The 12,684-nt window shown below is 35.6% G+C and overlaps 1 protein-coding gene across 1 annotated transcript in view; it reads right to left on the reverse strand.

Annotated features, from left to right (window-relative positions):
* Positions 1–214: 214 nt before the first annotated feature.
* The window catches only part of grm4 (glutamate receptor, metabotropic 4), a 90,397-nt gene continuing 77,927 nt past the window's right edge, over positions 215–12,684 (reverse strand). Inside the window, exons 8-9 of the mRNA XM_078249071.1 lie at positions 10,234–10,480; positions 215–264 (exon numbers count right to left, since the gene is read on the reverse strand). Of these exons, the coding sequence (XP_078105197.1) occupies positions 215–264; positions 10,234–10,480 (297 nt within the window). The remainder of the gene's footprint in view (positions 265–10,233; positions 10,481–12,684) is intronic.

Below are 12,684 nucleotides of genomic sequence, written 5' to 3' on the forward strand. Positions count from 1 at the left end.
TGGAACCTTACAATTGTACTGTTATCTGTTCTGGTCCCCTGTTTAGTCCATCCCTGTGGTCTCTCCTCGCCAAGTCACATCTTTGGGCAACGCTTCTGTGATCTCCACCCGTACAATGACACATCCATTTTTTATGCCGGCTGTGTGAAACCCCACTGCATGTTTTTCTCCGTCTAGGTGGAAAATCCTGAATTATGAAAACAACCATTGTCCCTTAGATTGCATGGTTGCTGTAGCTGATGTAGGTTTGCTTTGATGGGAAAGCTGAAAGAAAAGAATGAGAGGGGAGATTGAGAGTCAAATGGAGTCAAGATGAACTATTATAACATATGGGATAAGAAAGACACCTGAAGGGCATTTATGTGTTTTCTTTGGCCTTGTTTTCCTGATGTGTAAGATGAAATATCAAATAATGGCTGTGCTCAGCTGCTGATGAATGATAAATCAATCAAGCAACAATTAGGCCCTCTAAAAGTATGAAAAAATATTAGTCATTCCACTTTTTTCGACGTACTATACTATGACTTTTTTCGACATGCTATACTATAACTTTTTTCCACTTTTTTTACATACTATGCTATGACTTTTTTCCATTTTTTTCAACATCCTATACTATGACCTTTTTATGACTTTTTTCAACATACTATACTATGACTTTTTTATGTCTTTTTTCGACATACTACACTATGACTTTGTCAACATACTATACTATGACTTAGAGTTATGTGCTTTTTCTTTAAGGGGGGTATAGTCTGACTTTTTTCAGAGAGCAGGGAAGGGTCATTTATCGTTTTTCTAATCCCAAATCTTTTTTTAAGCCTTCCTTTGTGAGGTTTGTTGTATGCTGCTTTTCTTTGTTGCCTATGGCAGTATACTGAAAACGTTTTGGCTTTGGGCTGGTGACTGGATTAAATAAGGAATTTGAAGACACTACTTTTTTATGACTTTTTTCAACATACTATACTAAGACTTTTACTTTAACATAACTTTCTTTGTAGCTCAGTCTGTTAGAAAACTGGTTTTGGAGTCTTAGGTTGAAAGTTCATTCCCATCAAGAGCCAATTTCTTTTTAGGTCAGATGTCCAAAGTATAGTCACACTATACTAAAACTTTTTTTTGACATACAATACTATGACTTTTTTATGACTTTTTTCGAGATACTATACTATGATTTTTTAATCACTTTTTTGACATACCATACTATGACTTTTTTATGACTTTTTTCGACATACTATTCTATGACTTTTTATGTCTTTTTTCGACATAAAATACTATGTATTTTTATGATTTTTTTCCACATATTATACTGTGACTTTTTCAACATACTATACTATGACACTTCATGTCTTCAACATATAATTCTATGTTTTACTTTGTAGCTTAGTCTGTTAGAAAGTCAGATTTCCAAGGGAAAGTCACACTATACAAAAACTTTTTTCAACATACAATACTATGACTTTTTTTGACATACGATACTATGACTTTTTATGACTTTTTCTCAAAATACTATGAATTTGTTCAACAGACTATTCTATGACTCTTCATATCTTTTTTCGACATATAAAACTATGTTGTTCTAAATAGCTCAGTCTGTTAGAAGACTGTTTTTGGAGCCTTAGATTGGGAGTTTGAGTCCCATCAAAACCCAATTGATTTGTTTTAGGTCAGATGTCCAAAGGAAAGTCACACTATGCTCAGACCTTTTTTCAACATACTATACAGTGACTTTTTCAACATATTATGCTATGACTTTTTATGACTTTTTTTCGACATACCACACTAAGAATTTGTCCGACATAGAATTCTATGACTCTTCATGTCTTTTTTCAACATACTATACTATGAATGTTTTCGACATACAACATTATGACTTTTTTCGACATACAATACTATGACTTTTTTCGACTTACTATACTATGAATTTGTTCGACATAGTATTCTATGACTCTTCATGTCTTTTTTGACATGTAATACTATGACTTTCTTTATAACTCAGTCAGTTAGAAGATTTTCTTTCTTAAGTCAGATGTCCAAAGTAAAGTCACACTATACTAAGACCTTTTTTCAACTATGACTTTTTTCGACATACTATACTATGACTTTTTCCACTTTTTTCGACATAGAATACTATGACTTTTTTCCACTTTTATCGACATACTATACTCTGACTTTTTTCAACATACTATACTAGGACTTTTACTTTAACATGACTTTCTTTGTAGCTCAGTCTGTTAGAAAACTAACTTTTTTCAACATACTATAATATGACCCTTAATGACTTTTTTCAACATACTATTCTATGACTTTTTATGTCTTTTTTTGACATAAAATACTATGACTGTTTTCGGCATACTATACTATAACTTTTTTCGATTTACTATACTATGACTTTTTCAGATTTTTTTGAACCTACTATACTGTGACTTTTTCAACATACTCTACTATGACTTTTTATGACTTTCTGACAACATATGAATTTGTTCGACATAGTCTTCTATGACACTTCATGTCTTTTTTTCGACATGTAATGCTATGTCTTACTTTAGAGCTTAGTCTGTTAGAAAACTGGTTTTGGAGCCTTAGGTTGGGAGTTCGAATCCCGTCAAAAGACAATTCTTCTTTTAATTTAGATTTCCAACGGAAAGTCACACTATACAAAGAACTTTTTTCAACATACAATACTATGACTTTTTGTCAAAATAATATGAATTTGTTCGACATAGTATTCTATGACTTTTTATGTCTTTTTTAGACATGTAATACGATGATGTTCTTTATAGCTCAGTCTGTTAGAAGACTTTGGAGTCTTAGGTTGGAAGTTCAATTCTCATCAAGAGCCAATTTCTTATTAAGTCAGATGTCCAAAGTAAAGTCACACTATACTACTTTTTTTTTTTAGAAAACTGGTTTTGGAGCCTTAGGTTGGGAGTTTGAATCCCGTCAAGAGACAATTTTTTTTTTAAGTTAGATTTCCAAGGGAAAGTCACACTATACAAAGAACTTTTTATTACATACAATACTATGACTTTTTTATGACTTTTTTCGAGATACTATACTATAATTTTTTTATCCCATTTTTGACATACCATCCTGTGACTTTTTTCCACTTTTTTCAACATAAAATATTATGACTTTTTTTGAAATACAATACTATGACTTTTTTCGACATACTTATACTATGACTTTTTTTTAGACATACTATTTTGTGACTTTTACTTTAATGTGACTTTTTTTGTAGCTCAGTCTGTTAGAAAACTGGATTTGGAGTCTTAGGTTGGAAGTTCAATTCCCATCAAGAGCCAATTCATTATTAAGTCAGATGTCCAAAGTAAAGTCACACTATACTAAAACTTTTTTTTGACATACCATACTATGACTTTTTTATGACTTTTCGAGATACTATACTATGACTTTTTTCCACTTTTTTTCGACATACAATACTATGACTTTTTTATGACTTTTCTTCGAGATACTAGACTATGATTTTTTTTCCACTTTTTTCGACATACAATATTATGACTTTTTTCGAAATAAAATACTATGACTTTTTTCGACATACAATAGTTAGAAAAAAGTTAGACAGATAGATAGATTTTTTACTTCATTGGTTCTGCGACCTTCTCCGGATACAGCGTTCACTGCATGAGTAACTGCATTCCATGCTTCAGTTTTATTTGCTTTTTAGTATGCACTGTTGACGCTATTAAATATGATGTCTCGTTTTTTCGCAGTACCTCCACTTCAGAATTACTAATTACTTAAGTTTTTCTTTCTCTGGGAGTCAAGGCCTCCACCATCTTTGCCACATTTTTGGACATTTCTCTAAGTGTGCACGTGACACGGCCCTGCCATCTCATGCCCTTTTATGGGAATTAATGGGCCGTTTACCTATGCTAAATAGGAGCCACGGGCACGAGCTTTCTTACGAGACTTTTTGCAACATGCTATACTATGACTTTTCATGACATTTTTTCGACATACTATACTATGATTTTTTTTTTTTCCAACATACTATACTATGACTTTTCTGAGATACTAAACTATGACTTTTTATTACTTTTTTCAACATACTATGCCATGACTCTTTTCAACGTACTTATACTATGACTTTATTTATAGCTCAGTCTGAATGAAGTCTGGTTTTGGAGTCGTAGGTTGGGAGTTTGATTCCTATTAAGGGAAAAATAGTTTTTTAAGTCAGATGTCCAAAGGAAATTCACACTATATTAAGACCTTTTTTCGACATGCAATACTATGAATTGCTTTATAGCTCATCTAACTTAAAAGAAAAATTAGCTCTTATTGGGAATTGGACTACCAACCTCAGTCTTTTAACAGTAGTTAGTAGTAGATAGTAGTGCTTGTTGTAAAAAGACATAAAGAGTCATAGAATAGTATGCAGTATATACTATACTATGACTTTTTTCGACATACTATATTATGACTTTTTTCAACATACTATTCTATGACTCTTTATGTCTTTTTTTGACAAACACAACTTTGACTTGCTTTATAGCTCAATCTGTTAGAAGACTGATTTTGGAGTTTTAGGTTGGGAGTTTAATTCCTATCAAGAGCATTTTGTTTAAGCCAAATGTTCAAAGCAAAGTGACACTATACTATGACTTTTTTCAACATACTACCCTATGACTTTTTTTGATATGCTATACTATGACTTCTTTCGACATACTATACTATGACTTTTTATGATTCTTTCAATATACTATACTGTGAGTTTTTTTATAACTTTTTTCGACATACTATACTATGACTTTTTATGTTTTTTTCAATATACTATACTGTGACTTTTTTATGACTTTTTTCGACATGCAAGACTGACTTGTTTCATAGCCAAGTCATTTAGCAGACTGCTTGGGAGAGTTTGATTCCCATCAAGATTTTTTTTTTTTAAAGTCAGATGTCCAAAGCAAAGTCACGCTATACTATGACCTTTTTTCAATATACTATACTATGACTTTTTTCAACGTACTAAACTATGACTTTTTAATGTCATTTTGTATGGCATACTATACTATGACTTTTTATAGGATATTTTTTTATGACATACTATTATGACTTTTCTGACATTTTGTTTCGACATATGGCATTTTCCATTACATGGTACCTGCTCGCCTTGCCTCGCCTCGACACACTGTGCGTCCGTTTTCCATTGCAGATTTTAGTACCGCCTCAGCGTAGCTGGTCGCCGGCTCGACGCACACACCAGCGCACAAGTATAAACATCAGGCCACTTGAGCTTGTTTTACAGTTCTGTGGAGGCTCCACCGTAGCTTATGTAAGTGGCCTGATACTTGTGCACTGGTGTGTGCATCAAGCCGGCATGTGTGTGTGTGTACGTAGACTACGGCGAAGGCTCTGCCTGGAGCCTCCGCAGAACTGTAAAACAAGCGGTGCCGCAGTAAACTGCCGTGACCTAACGCGACACACACACACAGAACATCGAAGGTGTGTTGTTGTTGCCACAGCCAGAAGACACATTTTGTTTCAAATGAAGCTGGAGGCAGCAAAAAAAAAACACAGCTGGCTAAACTATTTAAAAATAGCGGGTTTGTTCAGGACACCCCCCTCTGTCACTTTCACGTCACCTTTTGGTATCGGCTCAGCTCGCTTGGAACCTCGACTGAGATGGTACTAAAAAAAGTACCTGTTAGCAGGTACCAGGTACTTTTTTTCGTAATAGAAAACCAAAAAAGGCGAGTCGAGCAGGTACCATGTAATGGAAAAGCGCCAATATACTATGACTTTTTGGCATTCTATACTATGACTTAATATAATTTCTTATGACATACTATACTATCACTTTTATGATATTGTTTATATGATAGAATACATTATGAAATGTTTTAGGGCATACTATAACTTTTTACTTTTTTCATCTCGTTTTCTATCTCGTATATGTATGTATGTATGTATGTGCTCCCTCACCTTCCAGCAACACATAATCCACCTTCAATATAAAGTTAAGTCCAGGATTGGTTTTCTATTCTGCAACAGGGCCTCCTTCACTCACGCTGTCAAACTCGCTTTGGTGAAAATGACAATTTACCAATTCTCGATTTCAGTGATGTTATTTACAGACGTGCCCCAAACTCTCTCCTGAAAACACTGGATGTTCTCTATCACAGTGCCATACATTTTGTCACCAGAGCCCCTCTATGCATTAGTTGGCTGGCCCTCCACTGGTACCAACTCATTTACAAGTCCATGCTTGGCAAAGTCCCACCGTACCTAAGCTCAGTGGTCACAATAACCCTACCCACGATCCACTCAAGCAGTTACATCTCCTTGGTCACCCCAAAAGCGCACACCTCCTTTGGCCGCCGCTCCTTCCAGTTCTCAGCTGCAAATGACTGGAATGAGCTACAAAAAAACCCTGAAACTCAAAACACTTATCCCACTAACTACCTTTTAAAGCACGTCTGACCAAGCTCCTGTCCAATCACTGCATGTGCTAATTGTTCATCTTTCATGTATTATTTTCATACACCCTATCCTACTGTCTCTGACAAGCCCCATTGCACATTTGCACATATCTGTTTACGCACCTTTGCACCTCGCACCTGCCCCGGCATGCAAAACTGTATTTCTCCCCACCACTGTTGCAACACCTTGTTATCATACATTTCTTTTTCTTTTTTCTTTTGCACATCTACTACTCTTTTCTACACCTACTTCGCTATTCAGACCACAACCTGCACTAACTATATATTGACTCTTTACTACATTTCAGCATTTAAATATTTCTGTCTATTCATAGCCTATATATTGTGCTACGCTTGTTCAACAGCACTATCTAGTCCACACTTTACACATACTGTACATTGACTCTTTACTCCATCTCAGCATTTAACATTCATATAGACTGTCTTTTCATGTATACTGTGTTACTCAAGTTTCTACCTCACTACCTAGACAAATATTTGCACTAACTGTATATTGAGTGTTTACTATTTTCAGCATTTTGACAGACTGTCTGTTCATGTTTATTGTGTTATTATTGATCCACATCACTAACTCGACTACATTTTGCACTAACGGTACATTGACTTCACTACTTGTCAACATTCATTTAGACTATTTATATATACTGTGTTATTATAACTGATTAGTGGATCCACTTCACTACCTTGCCCACAATTTAATTTTGCACTAATTGTATTCTGTCTCTTTACTACATCTCAGCAATGTTATAGATTGTCTATTTCATGTATATTATGTTATCACCTTACCACTTTCACATATCCATCGACTTACTTACACTTCACTTTGTACCGGCTTGAACTGCCTATTTAATCTGTACCTTTGTAGCCTATTATATTTTGTTCTCTTGCACTATGTTGATTGTGAAACTATATGTTGTCTTGTACACTTACGCTTTTCTTGGCCAGGTCGCCGTTGTAAATGAGAACCTATTTTCAATGGCCTACCTGGTTAAATAAAGGTTATAAATATATATATATATATATATATATATATATATATATATATATATATATATATATATATATATATATATATATACCGCCTCAGCGGTTAGCCCCCCTGCTGCAGTGAAACATAAATGCCACAAATTCCCCCAAAAATCCTCAAATCTCTGGCTATATTTTTGCCCTCAATACATGCCTGTAGTACCTACAGCAGATAGGGGTTTCAGTAAAGCCAAATGCCACCCAGCACACCTCATTTTCCGTCAGCTTTCCAGTTTTCTCCTAGACCGTGTTAGCTGATTCGCTGAGGTGGAGCAGATAAATCCTGACATATCGCCACCAGATTTTAGCAATTGTAGGAGCTGGCCCAGGCAGGAATTTTTCAATTTCATCAAGCCATATATCCACAGTGGCGATGACAATGACAAATGGTGCTTATTCAAATAGCCATGCACTGTACAGCCCCTGTAACGGTAACCCCATCAGGATAAATTGCTGCTGGCTATCAATTCTGCGCTTTTGCCTTCTCGACACTTATTGTAACAAAAGGCCCTATTACCCCTCCACAGACACTTAAAGCAATATAGGAATTAATGTTGCACTGTGTATTTACATATAGGAATTTTGATGGGTCTCACCGCAGTGTGCCATTGTTACTACGGTGCATTGTCATACAGTTTACATTGATTTCTGTTTTCTGTGTTAACAGTAAATACAATGTCAGCTCTTTTATTCTCCTAAGAAGAGCAACATTTCTCACTACTGTTGAAAAGTAAGAAGTAAACACAGCTTTAAAATCTGTGACAATAGGCCCGTTCTTTTATTAGAAATAATCTGGTTATACAGACCAGATGGAGGGAATGCATCTCCGTTGACAGATATGACCGATTAAAACCTTTTCCTGCCTTAGACGAGCTGAGGAAGAGTGTTTTGGACATCACATGAGTAATTTCTGCTGACTCAATTGCTGAAGTCATTATTTACTTTACTGGTGTGTCACTTCTACAGTAGCACCAAGCACTTGTATTGGTATTGAGATCAGGAGGAGGCAGACGTGGAGAGATTCAGCTACTTCAAAAAGGAGAGTTAGATATTTGATTACTTACAATGTGTTGAACTCATAATGAATGATGTAATTGATTATTTTAATTAATTGTTTCATCTATAGCATGTCAATACAGAGTAAAAAAAAAAATCACATTTTCCCAGAGCCCAAGGGCAAGGTCTTGAAATGTAGTGTTTTGTCTAAAACTCAGATATTAAATTTAGATGAATATAAAACAGTTAAATGGTCTACATTTTTACATCTGAGTAGTTGGACCTGGCTAATGTTTGGCCTCATGAATGGCTTAGGTGGCTGAAGTCATTTAGGGTTATTTTCAGTGGTATTGAGATGAAGTAATTTATCTGACCTGCAAATTCTCTTCTTTTCCTTTCTTGGATTTTTCTACAGCCTTAGTATTTAAGAATATTAGAATATTATTCATTTTCTAGCAATGCTGCAAACCGGACCATAAAAATGTTGTCTTTATTTACTGTTAGGGAAATTTTGATTTACATACTTTCCCTCTTGTTATTTATTAAACTGTTTGCATAGAATAATATTATATTCTCTCTCTCTGTTAAATTAAACTGCTGTGGATATTGTAAAGAAACCATAACACTACTTGAACTCTAAACAAGATAACATGGAGCCATTGCGTGTCCTTCTGAACACGGTGTGTTCATGCCCTCTCAGACCAGATAAGGGAGACGTCATCAACTCTGACAAGATAAACAACTGACGACACCAACTCTTGTATCATGATTATCACATTCTACGTTGTATTACAAAAGCTGCCTTAGAGAGCTTTTTGTTAGGTCATTGTCTGTACTATTCCGTAGTGCGGAGAAGGCCTCCTCGTTGGGTTCTCGAGTAAAATGAATTTTAATATATCTGCAGTGGCCCTGTCTATTATTTGATAATGTAATTATCCTAACATTTACATTAAACTACAACTACAGCTGACACGATTAGCCAACTAATTGATTAGTTGATTGACACTAATTTAAAGGGTTACCATTTTGATAAATGATTCATTGTTGTATTGTAACAAACTGCTACAAATATGTAAAAAAAAAAAAAAAAAACTAATCTAATTGTTGTTATTCAAGCATACATGCTACACATGCAGTTTGTTTATGCTGGTTATATTAAATATGAGGATTTGTTGCTTTTCTTTGTCATGGGTTTTGACTGTTGGTCAAATAAACCGATTACTCAATTAATCAACTAATTGTTTCAGTAATAGGCGTGCAAATAGAGGGAGCAGTCAAAGGAGGAAGGTACCTTTTTAGCATGTGATGTCAGATTTCACGTGTAGCCACTAAATTCAAAAAAATACTGATGAAAAGAAAATGACAATGGAGAAAAAATAATCAATTCACTTGCCATATTCCAAGGTTTTACTGAGGTAGAATTGTTGTTGTATTATTGAACTGCAGAATTTGTTCTGTGTTGACAACTGTAATCCATTCTTTTATGACTCCCCCCCCCCACACACACATAACTAAGAATCCTGTAATGCTTCATTCTGACTAATAAACAATACCCCCTCCCCATCAATTTTTTTTACAGGATTCAATGAAGTGTTAAATAACATGTCACACATCTGTTAATAAGTAATACTTTTTTACTCTGCTTCATTTCTCTGCATCAATTTGATGCATGGACGGAAGGACAAAACATGCCAGAGAAAAGTGTGTTCCGTGTCAAAGGTTTCCACATTAGCATTTGTGTACTTACTTTGTGTTTCGAGGCTTTCGCACAGCTCGGTCTTGGCTTCTCCGTTGGGTCTGAGTCCGGCCTTGGGGTTGAATTTGTTGGACATGGTGGCGGCGGTAACCACGGCCTTGAGGCTGCGTGAGCGCTTGGGCACATTCTGCTCAGGGTGGAAAAGAACCACGTAGACCTTTGGCATGTAGAGCAACCCAAGGGACACTGAGGCGCTCAGGCTCACAGAGATGGTCAGCGTGGTTGTTTGGATGTACATCTGAAAGAGACAAACATGCAAAACACAAACAGTTAAGTCCTTTTATTTGCACTGGATTTTGCAGATTTTTCTATATGGGTAGAGACCTGCACTGTACAATACAAGTGACATCTGCTGTGTATCATTCTAATTAGAGCATCCAATGACCCGTTAGTTAGCCAAGCTGTTGTGAAAGTAGTTTCTCTGTGTCCAATAGAGCTTTCAAAACTATTTACTGCAAGTGATGTTATAAAACTTGTTTTAAATCAGCATCTCATCTGCTTTTACGGCGCGTGTGCTGAACCAGCCAAGGCCACCTTGTTTGTTTAATTTTCTGCCATACTAGTTTTATTATGGCCATCACGTCAACCTGAACACACTTGATTACAGCAGTCAATTGGATCCTATTCTGACTCTGAATAACAGGCAGTGCCCATAAAAAAGAAACAAGGTCGTGAAAAGTGTACACATGGTCAAATCCTCTGAATCATGGGGGAGGGCAACACAGAGTATCATTCTCACTCATTTCATCTTAATTGTTTGCAAAGCTGAAACAAATGAATGAGTCATCTTCGGGGAAGCATTAAAGATGTAGGAAAGCTTGTCTAATTTGATTTCTATACATTGTACTATAGTGACAGCTTGACTGGCCATCTGTGAGGAACTGACTTGAGGGTTGTTTTACAGAAGTTACAATTTAATGATACTGCAGATTTCAATGCATCCAAACATTATAGCATTCTCTATAAGAGAATAAGAGTTCTCTCAAACTCAGTAGTTTTGCTTTTTACTGTTTGCTAACTTATTATAACGGTAATATACTGCGTTGACGTCACATCGTTCAGACCATAATTATGAGCAAGCGAGTGGTAAAAAAACGTTAGCCTCTGACATGTAGTTGAAGACATTAGGGATTTCTGATAGCTACTACTATTTCCCACTTTATGATACTAAAGAAGAGTCAACAAACAGCTAGCAGTGACAATAAAATCCAAAAAGAACACTAATAGAGTGCAATCAGCTAATTCCAAATGTGTTTCTAAGGGGTTAAGCTTGTTAACAAACTGCTACAAATTTGTAAAAAAAAAAAAAAATAATAATCTAATTGTGCGACTACAAGGTTAGCAGAGAAAAAAATGAGATTTTTTTTTTCTCGTTCTTCCAATTCAGCCAAAACAAATCCACCAAAAGCAATGTGGCACATGTAGATTGAGTAGCTTAAGTGATGACTGATCACATAGTAATGATAGACTTTAAAAATCAGTATCCTGTGTTGTTGGAAGCTTATCAATAGCCTATAAAAAATATCTATTTATTATTTAGCTCTTTTTGGTTAAATAATATCTGATAACAACCCACTGCTTAGGATTTGGGAAATAATGACGCTTATCGAAATCAATTAATCAGAAAGACTCACTTTACTAACATATTCGTTATCATCTCTCTCTGCCTCTTTCTCTCCAACTTCTACTCTGAGGGCCTTCATTCTATGTAGTCCAACCAGATCTTAGCCAATCTAATCCTTGCTTTCAAACTTTAAAATCTGTTCTCTCTGCTGCTGTCAGTTGTCATTTCAGTATGAACAGATGTGACTCTCCTCCACCCTTTCACAACTATTTTACAGCGGCTCAGTGCGGAGTTTAGCGACGCCCATGACGATTGTGATTGGTTTAAAGAAATTCCATTAAACCAGAGCATGTTTTTCTCCCATCCCGGAATGCTATGTGGAGTAGCCAGACCTTCCTTCGCGCCGCAGCGAGTGGATGGTTTGGCAAAGCGAGACTAAATTGCCAATGACTCTTCTTATATTCTTTTTATCATGCAATTGAATAAAAATTGATTGTTCTCTCTAAATTAAATCTCTCCTGATTGAACTGCTGTGCACTCACTATCTACAATCAGTAGATAATATATCAAAATATCTTTGACTGTACCTGCACATGAGGGTGCAGGTACAGTCAATATATCTAGTTGTGTAATGTTTGTTTCAAAGATATCTGGTTGTATAATGTTTGAGGCTCTACTTCCTGTCATGTGTTCCCTTTACGGAGTAACGTTTTAATGTAAGGAATAAGAGGACTACAACACAACGTTACAGTATATGTAGTCTAATGTAAGCAGGAGCTGCTGGCAGTCTGCATCATCATCTCAGGAAAAACAAAAACATACGAAAATATGAATTATTTGGCTTTACCATGCAGGTGAATGCACTTCACTTTACTGTC

This window comes from Sander vitreus, chromosome 4, assembly GCF_031162955.1.
Source record: "Sander vitreus isolate 19-12246 chromosome 4, sanVit1, whole genome shotgun sequence".
Taxonomy (NCBI): Eukaryota; Metazoa; Chordata; class Actinopteri; order Perciformes; family Percidae; genus Sander; species Sander vitreus.